Below are 24,890 nucleotides of genomic sequence, written 5' to 3' on the forward strand. Positions count from 1 at the left end.
GGCTCACTCTCAGCCAAGATTCAGAGGATCCTTCCTCAAATTCCGACGGTGAGGACATTGAAAGTGAATTGAAGAAGGCGTTCTTCAATGACGATGAGGGGGCGGAGGAGAACGTTAAAGTCGATTAGTGCTCTACTCTCCCTTTTATACTTGTAGCGTATTTATTTTTGTCATGTTGTTTGAACTACACAGATGTTATTCTTTGTCAAAATGATGTTGTATTAGTGATTCATATTAATCATCTTATTTTGTTAGATATTTGCCCCCCATGTATTATTTTTTTGTGATAATGCCGAAACATATTTTATTTTCATGTCACAGTGGATACAATATATCATTTAAAAGTTTTAGTACGTGAGTTGACTACTATGAGGATAAATCGCCAGCAACCTTTGACTTAATTGAGACTACGCATCAGACTATTATTCGATGATGTTAATCTGTATGGGAGGGCCAACGAAAGTCCACCGATGACATATTATTCCTTCTGAGGTTGTTTGTTGGAGCATTGTTCACTTACGAAACTGTGTGGAAGGGGTTAAGTGTAGCCCACCAAGGACTGTTAATCTATCCAATGTTGTTTACTGGAGTAAGAACTCGATGATGTTGACCCATATAGAAAACGTTAGATCATGTCCCCCTGGGATCGATCGTACTCTGACTAAGATACAACCGGGATTGTGTATTTCTCATGTCGAGAGCATGAAGAGACTCGTGAATGAGTAGTTACACTTTCTAAATATATTTTTTTTGTAGAGGAAATCAAGTGAATAATATTTAATAAGTTTGAGATACATTAACATTATAAGCAAGATGTCATTAGTAGACATGGACTAGATGAATGAAGTGTTACTGATAGTATTTACGAAGATTCTCGACATTCCAAGTCCGGGATAGAATTTTCCCATCTGAATCATTGAGCTTGAAGGTACCAGGCTTAATCATTGCAACCACTACATATGGTTCTTCCAAGAGGGGATAATTTGTTGCGTTAGAGATCATGACCAGCGGCTTCGATACTACATAAGACCAGGTCACCGATGGAGATAGTTCGAGGCTTAACTCTTCCGTTGAAGTGGCGAGCAATTCTTTGACGATAGGAAACAACTATAAGGTGGGTCACATCACATATTTCTGGGAGAAGATCCAACTGTTGTCGGAGCTTTTATTCATTACTATCCGAGTCAAAAGTCTTAACTCGTGGGTTTGAAACTCCTATATCAACATAAATGACAGCCTCGATGTTGAAACACAAGTTATATGAAGTTCCCCTGGTTGGAGTTTGTGCGGTGGTGCAATAAGCTCAGAGGACATTGTGCAGCTCTTCTACCCACTACCCGAATAACAACGAAGAAAAGCTCCGACAACAGTTGGATTTTCTCCTAGAAATACACGACGTGACCCACCTTAAAGCTGCTTCCTATCGCCAAAGAATTGCTCGCCACTTCAACTGAAGAGTCAAGCCTTGACTTAGTTCCATCGGTGACCTGGTCTTGTGTAGTATCAAAGTCGTTAGTCGTGGTCTCTGACACAATAAATTATCCCCTCTCGGAAGACCCATATGTAGTGGCTGTCATGATCAAGTTTGAAACTTTCAAGCTCAAAGCATCAAATGGGAAAAATTCTGCCCCGAACTTGAAATGTCTTGTACTTAAACATCACACGATCAAACGTGTCACTAAAGAACCCGCACAACCATACTAAAATAGCAGGCGTTAATGTCAACCCGCGACTCCTGAAGAAAACACTCAACCCGATAATCATTGTCACCACTCGACATGACAGGTGAGCAACAGAAACTCCAAATGCCTTTATGATTTTGATCAACTCAAGTGTCGACAGAAAAAATAGGACAGCTCTCAAGGTTGCCTTATGAATGACGACATACCGAAAAGAAGGAGAATACGCTCGATCGGTTGAAGTCGGTAATTTCACTACCATATCATTCAAAAAATAATATTTCTTTTGAAACAGGATCAAGTCGCCCTCCGTCGGAATTGACACTGCATGCTCCAAGTTATAGATTTTCCTTTGATTCTCAATAGAACCAATTTCTCTAGTTGTCGTCATTTCCGCAACGTGATAGAAGATTTCATTGGGCAACTGATATTTTCGGACGACGAAATTAAACTCGCCTGACAATATGGGGCAACTGATACGCCACAAACAAATTTGCATCATCCAACATGAATCTCGAGGCATGACACGAATTTCGATGCAATCATTTGAGTAAGAAGCATTCAAACTCCAATTAAGATTCATTCAGAGCTCCAATTTCAGCAAACTTATAGTCAAACTAATCAGCTCGATGAGACGAGCCCAACGATATAAAAACTAGTTCAATCCGAGTCAAATCAAGCTCAGATCATGTCATTAAACCACTCTTAGAAGATTTTCGAACACATTTGGAAGATCAAACGAATGTCGAATCTAGCAAGCTTGTAGTCGAATCGAGCGTCTCGACAAGACGAATCCAACGAGCCCAAGATCACTCAATTCCAACATCAATAAAGCACCCAAATGTCAATTAAACGCCATCTGATTGAGAGAAGTTGCCTAGACCGTCCGATTAAAATGGTTTATATTTCTACATTTATTACACTTAGAACACTATAAATAAAGCCCCACCCCTCTCATGAGGGGAGAACTTGAGCCTTGAGAGAGAACTTGAGGCTTTGAGAAGGAGCTTAAGTCCAGCACTACCGCTAACCACCGTCGACCACCACCGAACATCGTAGACTACCGTCGACCACCACATATCGTCGCTGACTATTGTAAAAATCCGCCGACTGCCTTCGACCACTGCCATTGTCATTGACAACCACCGATCGTCATTGAACACCACTAATCAGACACTATCAGTCGACATTATAACTTGAAAAATCTAGTAACCCTTTTCCGTTATGGGACAAGAGATTTTTGTAATCATCAATAGTGAATTTTTATAACTGGGTCAGACCCCGTGGTTTTTTCCTTTTACAAGTTTTCTACGTAAAAATCACTGGTGTCATCACTAGTTGTTTTTCTTTCATCTGAGTGTGTGATGAATTCTCGTGCAATGCAAAGACGATCATCCATTACTCTACCACCATGAATTTTCTAGCAAGCATCAAAACTAATAAATAAACAAAATGATATTATAATCAATTATGTATGCTCCCCATATATAATAGATAATCAAATAATGATTACGATTAAATATCTTAGTAAAGTAATGATTGAAATATTTTAAGAAAAAAAAGCGTTTACTCCATTTAAAATATGAGAATACAACTTTAGTTATTTAATGCCCAAACATTTTTGAATTGGCGCTCTTTCTAAGATATTAATTAAAATGGCATGCGAACAAAACACATCAAAGGGACTGAAAGAGTGAGAATTTCACGCAAAGCGTGCAACAAAACATGAATTTTTCACGTTGCATGATTTTTCATGAAATTGGCTAAAGGTAAAGTTTTCATCAATTTGGTATGCAAGAATGCTAACTCGTATTTCTGAGGCATAAGAGTTGCATACAAAGATTTCAAAATGACATAAATTGCACGCATATTGATTACCATGAAGTTGACTCAAAATGATATATAATTAATTAAACAGGAAATGAAGGAAGAAATAGTTTGATATTTGAAAATGTGGAATCACGTGCTAAAATGTGATTGAACATATCTTAACTTGATCAAAGAAGAAAGAAGCAAACTTCCCTTGATTTAATTCAATTCCTTTCTAATTTTTTCCCCTCTATCTTATTTCTCTCTTTAGCAAAATATGATTCAATGAGGTCATTTCCACAAAAAAAACAAAAAAAGGATTCAGCCTTTCTAATATTTTTCTAATAAATCCACAGTTTTTCCCAAAATTTTCAAAAAGCCATATCTCTTTCCATATTCTTCTTTCTCCCTCAAGTAAGCTTACATATCTTTAGCTCAAATAATTGAAGCATTTATCCTCTATCTTTAGGTCTACTAACCAAAATCGTTTTCCCGTATCTTCCTATTTGAGCGAAAAGAAAACTCAAACTTACATGATGAAGGTAACCACTATAGACTCTTAGTATATAGTACAATTGAGGGAAACAAATGGAAAAACTCAAGAGGAAACTTTTCATTATGGTTGTGCCTAAAATAATAAAAGGTAAGTTAGGGATTAGGCCAACAAATCATATCCATGAAGATGGAGGTGTCAAACCTTTATGCCTAACTTCAAACACCAATCTAGCCTAACATAAGGCTTGACAAGAATAGAGATGAGGCTTGTGTATGCTTGCATTCCATTTCTTCCTCCTTGGTTAACACTGGTGGTGGCTTTCCATCTCCTCTTTTTCATCATTGAAGTGAAAATAGAAGTGGGGAGGTTTACGCCAATCACGTCAACTAAAAAGGCCTTGGGGTAGATTGTCCGAGTTGATTAGGTCAATTTAGTTACCATGCTAGAATTTAAAATTTTGAATAATATTCTCTCCTTTTTAGATTTTTATTTAAGCCCAATAAGCATAAGTCATCTAAAATTTTTGCAATAAAAGGGTTCAAGCATCTCAACTTTTACAAAAGTAACCAGTGGTTTAGAATAATATCTTTTGATTACCAACTCAATTTATTCAAATTGTACTAGGAATGGCTAAAATTCCTATTCTCATTTATTTTTTAAAATATAAGGTGTAATATCAATTTATCAAAACTCAACCATTTCCAAGTAATAGGAAGTTTGGAGAAAACTCACTAACTCAAAACCATTAAGCACAAACACTATAAGAGCAGAATAAATTTAAAAAACAAACGAATATCAGAAGAAGTTTAGAACTCGCGCATTTCAACAAGTAAAGGTCCATTGTTCTACAATTCAATCCATGATAGAGAAACTTGAACAATAATCAATCTTAAATAATATGCTCAATATCAACGTTAACGGTTCAAATAATCAAGCTATGCCAACTTTATTTTGAGACACAAACTAAGCAATGTGCACCACCCAAAAAAATCATGTGCGCGGATATAAATAGCAACAAGTACACAGGTGACACTATTTATCATAATATCAACTTCTTTACCCTAAGAAATATGAATATACAAAGCAAGCAACCAAGTAATAGACATTGCCAACGTTTTACTGAAGAATTCAATGCCTTAAATGATTCTTTCCAAAGTCAATTCCATAACGAATATAGAAAATGTATCTATGTAAAAGCTTAGAAAATTGAAAAAAATATAAGGTGAAATGTAAGGAGTCTAAAAAAATAATTTGTGATACTAAGAATTATGTTTTTAATGATCTATATAATATATTATATACTAGAGAAGGTGAACAATATATGATGTATAAACTAGCAAACAAAAAAATAAGAAAAGTAAAGTGCATTAAGGACGAAAATCAAAAAGTACCTTTTTAGATAAAAATATTCAATATAGATGGGTGAGACATAGTGATAAATTTTTTAATGAATATTTTGAAAATATGATCAAATTGAGTGATCTTAATATAGTTAATAATAATAATAATAATAATAATAATAATAAAAATAATAATAATAATAAAATTTTTTATTTTTTTTTTACGATCGCTTTAGTAAAACAGAAGTTGATGAAGCTTTAAAGAAAATAAAGGATGAAAAATCAATAGGATATAACGGTGTCCCAATAGAATTGTGAAAATATTTAAGAGAATTAGGAATTTCTTGGCTTACTAAACTTTTTAATATAATTTTAAAACTAAAAAGATGCTTAAGGAGTGGCGGGAGATTATTTTGGTCACTAATTTTAAGAATAAAGAGGATGCACAAGAGTGTGCAAATTATAAAAGAATTAAGTTATGTGTCATACAATAAAATTATGGGAGAGAGTAATTGAACATAGATAAAGACGTGATACAAAGATTTCTTAAAATTAGTTTGGATTTGTGTCGGGCAAGTCTACTATGGATGCATTTATTGAGAGGTTTGATGGAGAAGTATAAAGAGAGTAAGTAGCATCTAAAAATGAATTTTGTTGATCTAAAAAAAGCTCATGAAAAAGTGCCAAGAGAAGTGTTTTGGAGAGTTCTAGAAGAGAAAGGGGTTGATATTACTTATATTCAAGTCATTAAAGATATGTATACTAGAGCTATTACTTGTGTTTGAATAGAAGGAGGATTGACCAAGTATTTTCTTATTTCAATTCTTATTTCAATTGGATTACATTTATTTCAATTGGATTACATTAGGGATCGGCTTTAAGCCCATATCTTTTTGCTTTAGTTATGGATGTTTTTATTGACATTTACAGAAGGATGTACCTTGGTGTATGTTTTTTTGCTGATGATAACCTTCTTGTGGATAAAACAAAAGAAAAAGTTCAGGAAAAATTGGAGTTATGGAGATCGGCTTTAGAGTCTAAAGGCTTTTGTTTGAGTATATCTAAAATTGAATACATGAGTGTAGACCTAGTGGTGGGGTTATAAAAATGGGTGATCAAGTCATTAAAAAAAGTGAACGTTTTAGATATCTCAGGTCAATTGTTCAAAGTGATGGTGATATAGATGGGGATGTTATTAGTAAAATTCAAATTGGATGGTTGAAGTGGAGAAATGCATCAGCCTATTGTGTGATAGAAAAGTGTCGTTTAGACTTAAAGGAAGTTTTTATAAGATAGTGATTAGACTTGCAATGTTTAATAGTACAGAATGTTGGCCTATAAAAAGATACATAAAACTAAGTATAAGTGATGTTGAGACGAGAATGCTTAGGTGAATGAATAACTTTATATTTAGAATGCGAAACAAATATATCCGTGAAAGAGTTAGTGTAGCTACAGTGGCAAACAAGATTAGAAAAGTCGTCTTAGATGGTTTGGTCACATTAAACGCCGACTATCTATTGATCTTACTAGAAGAGCAGATGTTTTAGATTTGACTTATGGTAAAAAAAGTAGAGGTAGACCTAAAAAGATTTTGGCATGTTGTAGAAAAAATGATCTAAATCTATCAGATTAAATGAAAATATGACACCATGTAAAAAAAGAAACTTAGGTAGCCGACCCCATTTAGTGGGATAAAGACTTGTTGTTGTTTTTTGTTGAAAAATTTTCTAATGTAAACAGAAATGACGGTCGAAGCAATATAAATAGGTATCATTTTGTAGTAATGAATAACTTTTCTTTAATATTTGGCAAAAGCCCACAAGCAATCGCTATAATTGTAATGTTTATGAAAAACTAAAACCCAACAAATAGTAATACCAACAATTTGGAGGATGAAAATATAAGAATGAGAGCTTGTTTAATTGATATTATGGTTTTCCTTTATGTAGGGAACCCTAAGGACGCATGTTGATAGAATTAAAAATTTTTAAAAATTATCACCTTAAAGCTTGCCTAAAATTTCTAGTTAAAACCCAATCACATGTAATATCACCAAGTCATAGATACAATCATTGAAGCATTTAAAGCTGTCATATTTGTCCTCAACTGCATTAATGAAATTGATTCTTTTGAACGAACTTGAGGATAAAAATTGAATTTTGTAGAAGCCATGTTGCTGCATGCAAAAGATCTCATAGATGATCATTGGTCCATGATTTAATAAGAAGACTACCTACCATGTCATGCTGCGGTATTCCCTCAGTAATGCACACTACAAGGTCCAGTTCAGCCTCCATTGCTTCTAAAATAGCAGCTGAAGCAAATGAAGGTGGGACATAAATAACTGATGCGTTGGCTTTAGTTTCAGCCTTCGCCTCTGCAACTGAGTTAAAGACAGGAAGTCCTAAGTGCTCAGTTCCACCCTTCTTTGGCGTCACACCGCCAACCTGTTAAATGCAAACAAGAAGAACACCATTAAATTTTTTGAAGATTTACATCCATATCACTTAAATTCTATGTATTTACATATTTAACACCTAAACTTTGCTTTGTGCATTTATACCACCCAAATCATACATATGACATTAAAAATACTATCATTTTAATTTTTAGAATGACATACGCTCTTTCATGCACGGTTAAGGTAGTAAGCATGTAAAAATTGGACTTCAGGTGTCAGACATGTAAATACATACAAATTAAGTGGTATGTATGTATATCTCCCTAAATTTTCACAACCACAAGGCATCATAACTGGTAACAATTAGAAGGCCTCTTCCAAGAACAATTTTAGATTTTGAAAATCTTCCCCCCAAGCAAGTCAAACTGCCTAACTATGCAGGTATTAACTGACCAGAAATAGAGGTATGCCAATGCCATGGTGATCCATAGGTAAATCTAGTAATTAAAACAATCGAAAAAATGAAAAAATGAGATAAAATGGCCTCACAATGGTTCATGTTTGATAAGGATATACAACAAAAATGCATAATTTAGCTGGCAAGGCAGAAGCATTTCTTCTTCTCCAACACAACCAAAGCTAAAATTCCCAGGTAACAGGCTTTCCAACACTTTCCTCACAATTTTATAGAAATAAACACATAAGGAGGTATCAAACCAGAAATAAAAATATGTAGATGAATATCTTATAACAAAATTAAGTGCAAAGTATATCTTCCAGCTTATACAATTATAAAACTACATCGTGTTGGCCCTGGTCTTTCGGAATTCATGGAAGAATACATGCCCAACAACATTGACCTTAAATTAAAAAATAAAAAAAAATAAAACATCTATTTAATGAATCCCTAATCCCTTCTTTGTGAAATATTACAAAACCCCGCATCAAAATTGAGAGATCTTACCATTTTGGTTCCGTACTCGATGGCCTGCTCTGTGTGAAACGTGCCGGTCTTTCCGGTGATCCCCTGGCAAATAACACGCGTGTTCTTGTCAACAAACACGGCGGGTTGAGGCGTCGATCCAAATTGGCGGGATTGCGATGCCAAAGAGGAAAGCGATGATGAAGCCGAGTTCTGCGGAGGGGAGATCCTGTAGGCTAGAGATCGGATCAGCTTCGCCGCTTGCCGAGCCATAGCTGAATCCTCCGCGACTTTTTGACCTCCGTGAACCCCCGGTGCACGAAGAAGAAGGGTAGAGAATCCTTTATGACTCTCTCTCTCTCTCTCTCTCTGTGCGGAGACAGAATCTTCCAATTCGGGTTTGGTCGGGGATCGGGTCATAGGCCCGATCAACCCATTTAAGGTCTCCTTTTCATCCAATTTGGTAAATTTAAATCTAGGAGATAGAATGTGAGAAAAAAAAATAAAATGTGAAAAAATTTGATTTAACGAAATATTGAATTTAATTTTTTTTCTTTTTTTTATATATTTGGTTGGATTTAGCCTTAATAATACAATCGTTCACACCCATAGTCTTGCAATCTATGTTGCATGGATACGAACATAGAGACGCGAATATGAGACACTTCTATTATTTAAAAAATAGAACAAAAACAAGCATCGAACACTTCGTTATAATAAAAATTATATGTATGTGTATTTGTGTGTTATTAAGAATAATAAAAAAATAAGAAATTTAATAACATTATCTTTCAAAAACTAGGATGTCCATAATGAAAAATATTATCACAGTTGAGCGAGTGAGGAACCGTTCAGGCTCATCTATGAGAAAAGAAAATGACGAATAAGTTTAGCATATAGGTTCAAACAATAAATAAAAAATACTTACTTTTAAATTTTAGTTATAAAGATATTACCTAGATGTTTAAAAAATATTTTTAAAAAGTTTTTTAAATTCCCTAATTTAAGACGTGTTTGTCTGACACGCGTGTCCCTTTTTATTTTGATATGTTTATATCAGACATGTAAGTGACGTGTAGAGTGTTGGCGTCACCAAAATGTTGGATAAAATACCATATGATTCATTAGTTAGAAGCATCCGTGCATCATAGCTTGTCATTAAAAGCACGGATGTTAAAATAAATTAATTAACATGAATATCATTTATTCATGCATGTAAATAATTTGTTTAAGGGTAAGTCAATTATTCAAATTACTTTTAGTTTGATATTATTTAATTATATCATACAACAAAATTCTTTTGCAAAATATTTTCATTATAACATGATGAGTGTGCTTGCTATAGAAAATCTATTGGATAATTTTTTAAAATGATCACATGCAAACAAAATTTTTGTAATTGCAAACTTTTTTTGTGAAAATTTAATAAAAAATCACACCCTAAAGTTGCTTTTAATGCAAAATGTATGATATAAATGTGTTTTACATGAAATTCATTTACATCACGTGTTTCACGTTAAGCACATGCCACACATGCGTTTTACATGAAGCACATGCTGGCCATGATTTTAAGCCTCTCCCACTTCCTATATATTAACCCCTTCCTCTCTTCTATATAATAATAATAATAATAATACTAATGAATTTCATATATATTATCTATGTATTAAGATTGCTAAAATTACTTTCAAATGCAATTTATTCTCTTATTTAAATAATTTGGCCGTTAGATAAATGATATTTTGATTTATTTGAGAAAGAAAATTAGGGGCAATTACGAATAAACCACCCACAACTTGCTATTGACAAGTCAACCACTTACTTTTTTTCATTTTTCAAATTCTCACTCAAATATCAAAATTTGTTGTAAAATCTCGACCCTTACTTTTTCATTTTTATCAAATTCTCAATAGTTTGATCATGACACACGTAAATACATCAGTGATAATTCAAAATATTTACGTGGATGGTTAATTTGTAAATGCCAATGTCTTGGGTGGTCATACTAATAATTTCTATAATGAAAAAGAAAGATAAAAATAAATTTTAATTCTTCGCTCGGTTGATAAATCATCTTTAAATATTGCATTATTATTTTGTTGTAATATCTATATTAACCTAATAATTTTTGCCTTCATTTTCTGAAAAAAAGTAGAATTGGAGCAAACATGAAGAACAAGAAGTTCAAGAAAGCCACAAGTGAGCCTTCCATTGGTTCGCTTCCACTGAACTGCTCGGAGAAAATTTTGCTAGAAGCTATTTTCGACTCTTCATCACCTATCAGTGATATTAAATATTTTTGAAATTGTAAGTATTTATTATTATGAAATTATTTTTTTTACTAATTTGCTTATTTTATTTATATAACTATAATATAATTAATAATAATATTGACTTCTCTCTAGGTACAAGAATTTTCATGCAACATGTTCATCAAAAAGACTAGGAAGGTAAATGGTTATTGAAGATTGGAGCATGTATTGACATGACAAACAAGGATATTTAAGATTTCTTCAGAGTTTTGCTCTTTTCTTGCTTTGATTGGTAAGCCACAAACATTTATTAAATTTTAATAATACAATTCTCAATATTCATTTATAGTATAGATATATGTTACAAAATAATACTCATTAATACAAATATCTAAACATTGCAGGAGGAGATGTTGATTCAAGAAAGAATTGATATTGACTTACATCATCTTCAATTAGGTTCAAGTCGAGGGCGCGTTTCTTCCAAACATATCGTGGGATTAGTGTTGCTATGTGAAGAGACAACTCGCTTGCTTGGTTTTGATCTTTTGAATGAAATATCAAATAAAATAAATAAGTGTCCACAACAAGCTCCAAAGTTCTTCTTGAAAATGAAATGACAAAAATGACATGTATCACCATTTATTTATTACAACAGTTTGTTTTGTGGAAAACTAACTTCGGAAGCTGATAATCTGATAATTGACGACTTAGTGAAGACCACGCAACAAGAAGACTTTGTAGTGACGCTCGTAAATCAACGCATAATTATAACATGTTTGTCAATATGAGATATTTATCATTATGATAAAAGTAGATGCTCAAATTTGCAGCATCAAATATAGAAGTAGATGTCTAAACTACTAGAACTTAACATGATTGGTGAATTTTTTTTAAAAAAAATCAAATTATCATGTATTTTCACTTGATTCTTTGGTTGTTTATCATCCTAAATGTAATAAAACTCTACATTTCCTATTTTTATTACTTTTAATATTTTTCTTGCCTAACTTGAAGTAATATTATTATAGCTTATCATGCTAATTTTGACTTTAAATACCTTAAACCTTTGCACATATTTGATTAATAGATGGAATAATCATGCGATAAATTTTAATTTCAAATATATAAAGAAATATTTGCAATTTGTTGATTTAATGTCTGTTCGTTTAATTGCATACTAGACAAAATACTAGAAAATTAGAATAAAAAATTGAGAATTAGAAAGTCAGAGATGTAGGGTTCATTTGAGGCAACTTGTGCCTTTCAGGATAAGCTGCTTATCCTGAAAAGCAGCCCGCGGGCCGACTGCAGGGGGCGACCTGCGGCCTACGTTTAGTATAAAAACCCAAACGCAGTTTCAGATAAGCTGGCAAAAAACGTGAACCAAACGATACGGCGGCGTTTTGAAAAAGCCGTCCGCACTTATAAGCTGCCCCCAACGGCCCTATAAAAACTAAAACAATTAAACTACAGGCTCAACATTACACATGAACAAGATTTCAAAAATGTTAAAAAAGCCCCAACAACAAAATTGAATTAGATAGTGGAATAATCCATGGCTCAATTTGTTAAGCAAAATTGTTTTTTCGTTGATCAGTGATTCAACTCATATACTTTCTAATTTGTCACAATAAACAATTGCATGTTAAATTGATGTGAAACTTACAAGGTCTTCATTGAAGATACAAGTCAAATATCTAACAAAATAAGCTTCTGATTACATCTGTCAAGCTATACACATTAACAGAAAAGGTTTACCGCCAACTTCAGCTGGCCAGATTACAACTAGGAACTATGCAACAACTAATTACAAAACGTAATTGGTAAATTAGCAGAATCACCCAAAAATTAAATTTTTTTTTTTTTTTTTTTGAAGTGATGGGTAAAAGAATCAGGGTTTGGCTGTTCTATGTTTTGACTTAATGCTAGCCCTACGGATCACATCCCATGGCTTGTGAGGAGCGAAAACACCTGCCTGGGACGCGAAAAATGACTCGAAGCCCGGAGAGTCGAAAGCGAAACCGGTGTGCTTCGACGTCTCTCGAGGAAGCTGAGCAATGGCATAGCTCCTTGCTTCATCTGGAGTGAGGTGATGGCCAACCTCCAGCAATTGCCTCCTGGTTTCTTCTGGATCTTCTCTGTGAATCTCTTGAACAATCTGGTAGTCATAGGGGAACATAAACCTTTGAACCCTGAAAACCAAAGAATGATTTGATTCTATGTTAGATTTTAAGAAGAAAATCATTGATTGCAAGATACTTGTATGGGTAAAATGTTCATACTACACATGGTTATGTAAAATGCTATACTACATAAAATTTTCATTGTACAAAAAATTGAAAAAGCTTGATATAAAAATTGATATAAGACTTCCCAATAAATTGTGGAAATTTACATACATACCACACAACTCTTATGTGTTTACATATCTAACACCCAAAGTTTGATATTTATACTTATAATGCCTCGGCGTCATGGACCTATGCATGAAAAGGTGCATTTCACTTTTGAAAAGATAGTGATGGTGGTGTTTTTGATGTAATGTTAAAAATTTGAGTGGTATGTATTTAAATATAAATGTTTGTGTGTTAGATATGTAAATACATAAGAATTGTGTGGTATGCATGTAAATGCCCCTAAAAATTGAAATTAAAATTGCCAAAAAAATTAGCAAACAGATGCTCCACAAATGCTCGAAGTAACCTGCCGGGCTAAATTTGCAATGTCACACAAAATTGATCAAAGATGGCAACCCAACCATCTCTCTATCCTTCCCCAGCCACCGCCCGCCGAACAAATTCAAGCAAATCAACTATATGAAATAAAATCTCTGCAATGAAATAAATCCTCACCCTTGGTATAAAAAGTCACCCAGCAGCGCCACAACAGGTATTAGCGATAAGGAGAGATAAAAGTAAAATGTGCTCATGAGCACATAAATAACAAAGTATTCATTTTCCTGTAATGAAAAAAAAAAAAATCTAAGTGAGACTACAATACAAATGAAAGACATGAAAAATTGAAAAAAGAGTAAAAAAATCCCGACTTTTTTTGCGAGGGGTCATTTTAGTCCCAGTCTACAAAAGCATCAATTTAATCCCCAAACTCTTTTAAAGGAAGATTGTTTCAGCCCCAATTTAAAGAGTGACGATTAATTTGACACTTTCAAGGACTCTAAAACTAAAATGATCCCATGTAAACAATTAGAGAGCTATTTTGACATTTTATTGAAAAAAAATAGAGAATAAAAACTAAAATAACTCACTTGTCGATCACGCGGGGTCATTATCCCCGAGTATATGAAGATGAACAAAAACCAGGCTAAAATGCTGCCCCAAACGCTTATATGGTGCCATCTAGTTATTGAATTGCATGCCATGAGAAGGCGCAAGTTGACCGTGACAACAATGCAGGTAAAGGACATGGTGCTAACATCCCAAAGCCCAAACAGCTTTCCAGCAGAATTATGACCATTAGAACTCGAAGCTACAGTAAAATAATAGATAATCAATGACTGATATATTGAAAAAAATGCCCATACTGCCACAACTCTCCACGTAAAAAATGTGTTACGAATTCCGGCTTTATAAAGTTCTGGGTATCTCTTTGACAAGGAGGCGCTGACATCCTGGAGAAAAGAAAAGGTTCGAAAATTTGAAAATTTAGGAATAATAATTCCCTTACAGTCTTAAAGAATTATTAGTAGATTACTTCACTATAAAATAATAAAAGTAAAATGTATATAAAAAAAAGTGAGAAAAAAGTCAAAAAGTCCCTTGACTATTTGCATATGGTCACTTTAGTTTGAGTTCATAAAAGTGCTAAATGTCTCCAAACTCTTTTAATGGGGGCTAAAATAGTATTCAGAACTATTTCAGCTCATATTAAAAAATTTTGAGTATACATTTTTATAGACTCTGAAACTAAAATTGCCCCCTCTAAAAAGTTAAGGGACCATTTTGACACAATTCTCAAAAAAAAAAAAAAAGGTTTATTATCAGTTAGCATACCTTGTCAAACAATCCAACAATGATTACAGGCAATGCAGTAAAGATGACGTTATAAAGTGATTGGAACCAATCATCATAATATCTCTGACCAGAAAAGCCAGTTTGGAAGGTGAACCAAAACTGAGTCAACGTGAAGGTAAGGTTCTTGTAGAAAAAATAAGTAATGACCTGAAAAAGAAAACATAACTGAGAGGTTAGAAACAGCGGAATATTCGAATGGCGAGGTTCTATGAAGAGATGAGCCAACCTTGCATAATCTAAGATACGACCATCGACCGTGTACGAGAAGTAAATCTGAAAGAAAACGAAACTGGGCAATTGCAAAATCACTAGCCATTACAGCTTGCATTCCTTCAAGTCCGCTTATGCCAACACCAACATGAGCGGCTTGGATCATGCTCACATCATTTGCACCATCGCCTATACTTAAAGTGATTTTACGTGCGCCTTTCTTAATCAAGCTAGTAACCTTCCAAAGAAAAAAAAAATGGTGCTTTTTAGAGTGAAAAACAGTTAGAATGCTTTCAATTAAAGAGTGCAGGAAAATGCCGAGTAAATGGTTACGGTAAAACTTCAAAGAGGGAAAAAAATTGTAGAAACACCAATTCAAACAATAAAAACAAATGCTGATTGGCAATAGTATTTCAAAAAATCATATAGTACGTGGCCAGGTATGGATCAAACATCATGTAGAACTACAATTAAGATTGTAAATGAGTTGAGCTAAGCTCGAGTGAAACTTAAGTCGAGCTTGAATCATCAAAACGCAAGTTTGAGCTCAAATGGAAAGCTCAAGCTTGACTTGCAAAAATAACAATAGGCTTGTGAGCTTGAGCCAAAAATCAACTTGCCATGGGAGCTCGTTGGGGAAGACATCTAAATGATTGGTGGCTAGAGAAGTATATGAAATGCTGCTGGGCATCGGCATGACCAGCGATTGGCTAGTCGAGCAGGCTAATGTGCTTATGAGAACCTTGACAAGTTTGAACTCAAGCTTGTTTAACAAATGAGCGGAAGAGCTCGAGCTTGATAAGCTCAACTCTTGAGCTCATTAATAAACCGAGTTCCAGTCAGCTCAAAAGCTAGCTCGGCTCACTTACACCTCAAAAATACAATAGCATGGAAACATTTCTTGTTTGATTAAGAAGCAGTAAATTCATGCATAAAGATGCCAAAAACATAATACCTCATTCCATTTGAATGTTAAGAATAACTCTGTTTTCTGTATAAACACAGATTTTCATGAAAGAAAATGTGCAATACAAAACTTAAGCAAGGCATTTTGCAAGTTGGCTTCATAAGAGAAACGATGTCCACATTCCAAATTCATCACAAGGGAAATTGTTTTAGGATTAAAGATTTAAATAATAGAAAGCTTAACAACAGTGTAATGGATGAATACAATAGATATGTACCGCTGACCATTTTTAGGTTGAAGAGAGATAAATATGAGAACATTAGCAAACAAGGCCTTACGCAGGGGGAAAGCTAGTCTATAAATTCAGTTAATCATCGATTTACTATGAATACAAGTTATAATTAATAAGAAAGATAGTCCTTCCCATTCAATGATTCATGAAAGCAATATATACTTGGCCTACATCATGAGCCCGCTAACTGAAGCATTCATATTTTGCTATGGAGTTTTTGATAACTAATCCAATCCTCTAATCTTACTTGGAACATATTATTATAAAAAAAGCAACAAAATATATGACAAATCAAGGAAAAAAAAAATACTTGGAATGAAAAATTTTTCCTCATTGCAAGAAGATAAATTAGACACAAATATTAATCAATTTAAAAATCCTGCAAGTTCAAGATGAAAAAAATATATTGTGCACAATTATTGGCAGCTTTTAAAATCCCGCGAAGTAAAAGATGCAAAAGAACCAAGTTTCATAAGTAATCAATTCAATATAAAACTAAGAGTTCCATGAAGCTTTTCCAAGAAAGCGTAGCAGGCCCTAAAATCGGCTGACAGCAATGAGACTACAATGATCTTAAATACCTACGATACATCTAAATGCTGAAGGATAAACGTCGATATAATGATTAGTAGTTCATTTACAGCAAAAGGTGTAAGATGTGAAATTTAAACTAAAAGTCTACCACCACAGAACCAATACCTGTGCTTTCTGCAGAGGAGAAACACGACAGCAAACTACCGAACTGCAATTCAAGCTCAACTTGAGAAGGCTAACTCGCAAAACTGGATCCAACGCATACATCAAACATTTACCATCAATTATAAGAGTCAATTTGACTTCATATGGAGAACGGAGGGATTGCTGCGCCTCCTCTAGATACCTGTCCAGTTCTTGCTTAACAGTATCTTTGATTACGCGTGCAATTTCTACAGGATCGCCCTGGTATTGAACTATAAATTCAATATGCATTGATTTAAAATAGAATAATTTTTTTCAAAAAAAAAAAAAAATCAAAATACCAAGAATTGAAACCAAGAATTGAAACCTTCTTTGAAATTAGTGACTTAAGTATGATGACTCAAAATTAATAAATAGAAAAATGGTGGCATAATGTGCGCAAAATCATATCAAATAATATATGTAGAATTACATCAATTAACATAAGTTTGAATCATATAGCCATTTTTTTTTATTCAGGCAACTGGATTTATATCTTTAGAAAAAAAGAATTGAGTAGCACCAATCAACTTGCTAAAAGTGGATATAAAATCAACTCATTCCATATCATTCCACTGTAGGTTAAGCTTACCCTATCTTCAGCATCTCTGATCAGATCTGTTTCTGAACTGATGATAAATTGTTTCATCCCATTGTTAATCAAATTGCATGCTGCATCGGAAAAAAAAACAAAAAATGCTTACCAGCTGCATATATTCAAAAATTTCAACATGACAAAGCAAAAAAATAATCATAATAACCACATACAACTAAAACATAAGAAAATATAAATTTGAGTATACAGATATTCAGTAAACTTGATTGACGTGTTAATCAAACTTACCATACGCAATATTGATAGCAGTTTCCATCTTATCCCCAGTTAATACCCATAGCTTTATGCCAGCTCTAGATAGAGTTTCTATGCACAAAGGTACACCTTCTTGAAGTTTGTCTTCAATAGCAGTGCAACCAATTAGTACAAGATCCTTCTCAATAAGCTCCGCAACCTAAAAAATAGCTTAGAAGATTATCGCAAAAATACTATCAAGTTTACCATTAAAGAATTAACATTTCATAAGAAAATGAAATAGCGCATCAGATAAAGACGTTACCTGAGCATAAAAGGTAAAAAATAAAAATAAAAAAAAAAGAACTTTGAGCTACTACGTAGAAGCAATGTAATGTTCAGAAATCAGCATCAAGTGAAAGAGCATGTGAGTTGCAATACATAGAGAAAAATAAATAAATAAATAAATATGTATGGAGGAAATAGTTAAAAAAAGGCATAAGACAGTGCCATATGTAAAAGGGGCTGATATGCCTGACCCATTGACTTACATAGTCAACGAATGTCCACTGAAGCACCCTTATAAGAAAGATGGGAACACTTGTACGATGTGTTATAAAAATAAAAGCATGAGTACAGATTTTATTTTTGAGAGAAACCAACTAGTCGGGAATGACTCTGTAGACCGCAATCTGACAAAAATCCTTCACACAGACACTTGAGGCTGGAGGCCTGACCCATTGGCTAACATAGTCAACGAATGTCCACTAAAACACCCTTATAAGAAAGATGGAAACACTTGTACGATGTGTTATAAAAATAAAAGCATGATTACAGATTTTATTTTTGAGAGAAACCAACTAGTCGGGAATGACTCTTTAGACGCAATCTGACAAAAATCCACAATTCGTTCCCTCAACTTCATCTATCTCGCTTGCACCTTTCGGATCTTGAATGCAGGTCTCAGACACATAATTTTCAGATATGTGATAAAGACTATCCAAAACGATAATCACGTCTCAATAGGGACATTTGAATGATCCTCATCTGCCCTACTTTCCCAATTCAACCTTTTTAAGGCAAAAGTCACAAAACATTATTTTTGTATCCTTATCCCACATTGTGGATGAATTGACCTCTTCGGTCTTTACCATTGTGTGTACTAACATGAAAAAAACTAAATAACATAGATTTTATCTGCAAAAAAATATTAACCCCAATTCAAATAAAAAAAAGGAATGCCACAAATCATCGACAATGTCTTTCCACACCAACACATCAAGAGCTCCAATACCACCGTCTCCACACACCAACACATCCAAAACAACACTACAATCAACTTCACACACACAATACATCCACAACACTAATACCACCAACACCTCCACAACACCAACTCATCCACAATACTACTACCACCAATTCCCCACTAACCACCTCACATCCACCAACACAAACACAACCACACACAAACCATAACCTCCACACACCAACCACCACATACCACCACCTTCTCAAACACACACAAACACACCCAACATCACCAACCACCACCACCTCACCCACACGCCAACCACCACCACCTCATCCCCACACAAGCACATCCACCAACATATACACATCCACCCACCAACCACCCTACAACACCACCTCCACCTCCACATCCACCATCACCAACACATCCACAACCACACCTACATCCTTCAACACAACACCACCTCACCCACACATAAACACATCCACCAACATATACACATCCACCCACCAACCACCTTACAACACCACCTCCACCTCCACATCCACCCCACAACGACCCTTCCACCCAACAACGACCCTACACCACCACCTCTACATCCTTCAACACAAACACATCCACCTCCACAACCACCACATCAGCACCATAATTCAACATCAATCGAAGGTACGGTGATTGAGTAAACGGAAAATCATAATCCACCATCAACCGAAAGGCACACCTTTGCACTTATTTTCACCCTAAATCAAGAACAAAAAAAAAAGAACATAAAACAGAAATCCAACATCAACCGAAGGCCAACACTCATTTCCAAGTCGTTGCATGTGAAATTCCTAAAAATTCCAAAATCCAAAATCAACCAAAAACCAACGAAGCATAAGCATTTGCCAAATAAAAAACCACAAAATTATGGAGCACAAAGAACCAGAAGGTAGGCATTACCCAACACGAAGAGTAACCACCGCACAAAGAAACCAACGGTTTCTTGAGCAGAAAGACATTAGCAAATCAAACGCCATAGCATAGTTAGGGTAAAGATCACCCAACACAAAGAAGAACCATTGCACAGAGGACCCACCGCAAAGAGAAAACCACAACAATCTCAGGCACATACATATTTCCAAAATAGAAAAACAAGAACATAGTCAAAGTAAAGATTACCCAACACGAAAAGGAATCATCGCACAGAGAAACCACAACTCAGATGAACTTCAATAAAAAAAATACCGCATGAAGAAGAACCACCGCACATAGATTAAAAGATCCAAACAGAGCCGCAAAACAGAGAGAGGTGAACCCATTGAAACAATTAATCCAGAAAAGAGGGAGAGACACAACGCTATCTGTGAGAATTGTGAGAGAGAGGGGGGAGTTGAGGAAAATATCGTGAGAGAGGCAATCCGATGAAGATCACAAGAGAGAAGAGAGGTGATAGGGCATGAAACACAAGAGAAAGGATCATGGGAGAAGAGAGGGGTAGCCCCATCACATGTATATGAAGGAACGAGGGCCGCAGGGTTGAACCCGAGGCCGTACTTCCTTCAGCTTATTCCTATAAGAAGTCGCACCGAAGAATCCAAGCAAGAGAGATTCACATTCCCTAGTCGCGACGTCCCCTAAACGCTGCCCCAAACATGGTGTTAGAATCCCAAAGCTGGTAAACTCGAACTGATCGAGTCCTTGAGGATTGTTAAAGATATTGGTATAGGAAAGAACAAGTCATTAGACCATTGTCTAGTTAGGAGAGTAGGTAGAGTACTACAAAGACCGCTGAAACATTAGACAAGTAATGATAAATAGTAATATAAGCTGGTATGAACTTTTACAAATGGGGCACCAAGGACCTAGAAACTATTAAGAATGGAACATGTCGGAAACAAATGACACCATCACTTATGGAGTAAACTAGCTATAAAACATGGATCACTTTAAATTGGCTGCTATGTTCATGTCGAAAATGAAACATGTATCTGTCATGCTCTAACATAGCTCAACATACTTAGGACATGTTCCAAACTTTTAAATTTAAAGCATGATTGTTGCTCCCATCCTGTGCATTCCGAGTTTCACCAACTTCGCATCCCAAACAATATTTTTCACATCAAATCCTTTATCAATTTTGCAATGGCAACACAACCTCGTGTTTGCCACTCTTTACAACAATTGTATGAGTTGTACTTGTTGATCCTTTTGCAAGTGCAAGCTGTCTTTGCTGATCCTCCCAACCGTGTAGCTTCATTCTCTTAATAGTGGCGCATACTCAAACATGCCTGTTTGTAAGCCCTTTCATGTATTTTTTTTTTTTTTTGTAGAATTCCAACAATCTCAGTCATTTAACCAAAGTCTTCATAGCAGCAACTATCATCTCTGCCATCATTAATAGCCCTCCTTATTTTCAGATCTTTTCACAACTTATGCATTTTTCCTGGTTGTTTGTCTTATTTTCTTATCAAACTAAAAATTATTCAAGATCTTTCCATCTCCTCCAAATATTTATGCGTTTATTCTAATATTTCAGGCTATTTCATGAATTATATTGTAGGCCTAGTTAAATTTAAAACATTAAATTTATTAAATCAATATATTAAAAAAAAAAAAACCTAATTGATATATTAAGGGTGCATTTGACAAAACTTTTTTCCTGCAGCGTGGCACAATAACACAGATTTTCTGTTTGGTTGTGTGGTGACGAGACCTCTAACCCGCGTTCGCTACTTTGTGGTTTCGATATTACCTCAATGCCCCCAGTCTCCATTCGAGCAACCATGGCAAGGGCGAGCAGATGCCTTTAAACTTCAGAGATGAATGGTGAGAGCGAGCATGGTGTTGCATCTCATGGACGTGGGCGCCATTCGTAAGGCCCTTCTTGACATCTTAGTTTGCCTCAAGCAGCCATTGAAGTTTGTCTTCAGCTTCGTCCATCCTTTCGTTGTTTTGAAAACATTTTCAATTGACAAATGTTTCATTATTTTGGTCGATTCCACATTTCGTTGAAGTATTGTTGGAAAAAAGATCTCTCATTAGCAATGCAATCGACGTTTCTTTCCCGATAGGGTTTTTTTCCCCAATTCTAGAACAGTCATCACCCTATCTGTGATTCCCAGTTGAAATTACAGTGAGGAAATCCACCCATTTGTTTCTCTACATTCAATTGGAAGGTTCAGGATCTCATAGTTCTTGCAACAAAGCTCTTAGTCCTGTATCTGAATTCATTTCTGAGGAATACATATTTGCGGGCACTATGCTTAATAGAAGAATTGTTCTTTACATTTCATTTAGTTCAATCATAACAAAAAAACCATGAAAGTCAAGGAATTTTGAGCATCAACTGTTATGTATTTTCTTTGATGTTTTAAATTTGGTCCGAGAGATTGTTTAAAAAAAAATCCTATCAAAACCAATAGAACATACTTGAATATAAAAATGCCCAATGGTGGAACTAAGGAGAGATAGGGGTAAGTCGCATTAAAAAAATTGTTTTTAGTTGTAATATTCGAACTTCTAAGGTTTTTATGGATTTTGAATCTAATTTTTGTTTTCATGTATAAATTATACAATCTGAACTGATCTTGTTATAAAATGCCCATCAATAAAGGGACATGAATGTTTATTTATCATAAACAACTGCAACACAGATGTTGTACAACTGCACAAAACAAACAAAAACACAACTTTCCTGCAGCAGCTTCTGTGCAACAGCTACTTAGCATAGCTATTGCGTCAACAACTTTTTAAAAAGCTGTGGTTGTCCCAAGCAGACTCTCAATTTGAATAAAGTTTATAGATCCCTTAGACTTAAATCATACTTGTACATGTTTTTAATACTTAATAGGCATATTGATACTTAGCATTTTATATCTTAAATAATCTTTCTTAGATTTACAATTGAATAAAAAATAGTGGTAAGCTTATTTAAATAAGCTTAAATAATCTAAATTAGTTTATTAACAAGCATATATTGGAAAATATATTATTAATTGATACTTAATATCTTAAAAAGAGCCTATTAAACACTTAGAAGTAGGACAATAAAACATGTGTTCAATATATTAATAATTTTTTTATAACCTAACATTCAAACTCATTTAACATCATCCGTGAAATTGTAATTTTATAAAATTTACCAAGCCTTTATGGATCTGTTCTTATTATATAAACTATTAAGTCACTTTTCCATCAGAAATATCCAAATATTAACTCTAGAAATTCTGCATTACGGATCTCTTCATTCTTTTACAAAATAGATCCAAGATACTATATAACATAATAGGTATCATCTCATCTTTTAATAATATTAAATGAACTTGTTAGCATCATTCCCACTAAAGCTGCATATCATATATTTACTTGTTTTACTAATTCTAACAAGTATCTTCAAAGCACTTTCTACATTGCTTTAATTTTTGATTTACATCAACAAATTTCTCACCAGTTATAATTATATCATATGTAAAATGCATAAATCATAACACCACACTTTGAATTTATTATTTAAACAACTCCATAAGCAATTAATAAAAATGCAAGCACAACTTTGATCTTTGATGTAAATTATAGTAATTTGAAAGTCATGGATTACTTCACATGTTTTAATATTAGTGACCCTATATGCCTATATTATACATAACTTAATTAACATCAATATGTATTTGAATAGTACATTTCTGTCTTAGAGCCCATCAAATCAATTCTCATAGTGCTCAGTCACATGATTTCCTAAAATAAATAAAAATCAAAATAAAATACTTTATTTTTTTCTATATAATTCTCCATTAAATGTTGACAATACAAAAATCAATTCTATAATAGATATTCATCGTGCAAAATAAATATCTATTTTTTAAGCAAATCATAGTAATGAATGAATTATATTAAAGAACTTTAATATGCAAATATACCAAATAAGCAGATGTATTGAGTAATTGCGGGTTGTTGGATCCTTGCTTAAAATTTTGCAATATGAGACGTGCCTTGAGACTCGTCTCAACGCATTTTAGCAAAAATGACAAACAAGCTTACACCTCATCGTCCCAAGGTGAGATATGTCGTGCCCCACCAGAAAATAAAAAAAAAAACCGCCTCAAATTTTTAGACTATCAAAATAAAAAAGTAATATTAATATATCTCATCTATTATCATTCACCTCACAAAAGTAAATAATATTAAATAAAATGGAAATGTATCTATAAAAAATTATGTAGTTGAAATTCTAATTAACAACAAGCTTATAATTTTAATTAATACTTTTACTGATGACTATTCATTAAAAAAATAAAAATAACTGGTATTAAAGATAAAAAAAATTAGAGAATATCGATATGTATAAGGATAAGGCATAGGAAAAGTAATTCATTATGCCAATAATTCTAATGAAAATCATTTGAGTTAAGAGATTAATAAGGAATTTTAAATTAAAATTTCAAATAGTGATGATTTGTTATATTCTTGTTTAATTGAGGGGTAATCTAAGTGAAATAGATATTAACGTTGAGCTTATTTTAATTGTTATATTTTGACATTTTAGTATTTTATTTTAATATCTTAGCTTAGTTTGATATTTTTTTAATTTGATATTTAGTTGTATGCATAAACTTTTTTATTTTATAATTTGATGTTAGGACATTAGCATTTTGCTTCTAAATTTACGTAATCTATTAATTTTGAACTAGTTAAAATATTTTTATATTGGTTTTTAATATGTTAATAAATTAGAATGCTAATATATTATTCTTGCTTCACACTTTATAGTTCATCCAATATTTATTAATTTATATATTTTTTTT

At 33.7% G+C, this 24,890-nt stretch overlaps 2 protein-coding genes and 1 long non-coding RNA gene across 3 annotated transcripts in view; 1 reads left to right on the forward strand and 2 right to left on the reverse strand.

The window, feature by feature from the left end:
- LOC110020859 (succinate--CoA ligase [ADP-forming] subunit alpha, mitochondrial) overlaps positions 1-9,055 on the reverse strand; it is a 38,519-nt gene extending 29,464 nt beyond the window's left edge. The window contains exons 1-2 of the mRNA XM_020719127.1: positions 8,693-9,055; positions 7,565-7,774 (exon numbers count right to left, since the gene is read on the reverse strand). Of these exons, the coding sequence (XP_020574786.1) occupies positions 7,565-7,774; positions 8,693-8,923 (441 nt within the window). The 5' untranslated portion in view covers positions 8,924-9,055. The remainder of the gene's footprint in view (positions 1-7,564; positions 7,775-8,692) is intronic.
- Positions 9,056-10,599: 1,544 nt separating this feature from the next.
- LOC110020654 lies at positions 10,600-11,659 on the forward strand. Its single transcript, XR_002293546.1, has 3 exons — positions 10,600-10,957; positions 11,056-11,194; positions 11,307-11,659. It is a non-coding gene; the product is annotated as an uncharacterized LOC110020654 (long non-coding RNA).
- A 1,099-nt stretch (positions 11,660-12,758) lies between these two features.
- LOC110020758 (phospholipid-transporting ATPase 3) overlaps positions 12,759-24,890 on the reverse strand; it is an 86,595-nt gene continuing 74,463 nt past the window's right edge. Inside the window, exons 20-27 of the mRNA XM_020718971.1 lie at positions 17,907-18,072; positions 17,655-17,734; positions 17,045-17,284; positions 15,163-15,384; positions 14,916-15,083; positions 14,171-14,533; positions 13,758-13,864; positions 12,759-13,097 (exon numbers count right to left, since the gene is read on the reverse strand). Of these exons, the coding sequence (XP_020574630.1) occupies positions 12,797-13,097; positions 13,758-13,864; positions 14,171-14,533; positions 14,916-15,083; positions 15,163-15,384; positions 17,045-17,284; positions 17,655-17,734; positions 17,907-18,072 (1,647 nt within the window). The 3' untranslated portion in view covers positions 12,759-12,796. The remainder of the gene's footprint in view (positions 13,098-13,757; positions 13,865-14,170; positions 14,534-14,915; positions 15,084-15,162; positions 15,385-17,044; positions 17,285-17,654; positions 17,735-17,906; positions 18,073-24,890) is intronic.

The sequence above is a fragment of the Phalaenopsis equestris genome, unplaced genomic scaffold (assembly GCF_001263595.1).
Source record: "Phalaenopsis equestris unplaced genomic scaffold, ASM126359v1 Scaffold000107, whole genome shotgun sequence".
In the NCBI taxonomy this organism is placed as follows: Eukaryota; Viridiplantae; Streptophyta; class Magnoliopsida; order Asparagales; family Orchidaceae; genus Phalaenopsis; species Phalaenopsis equestris.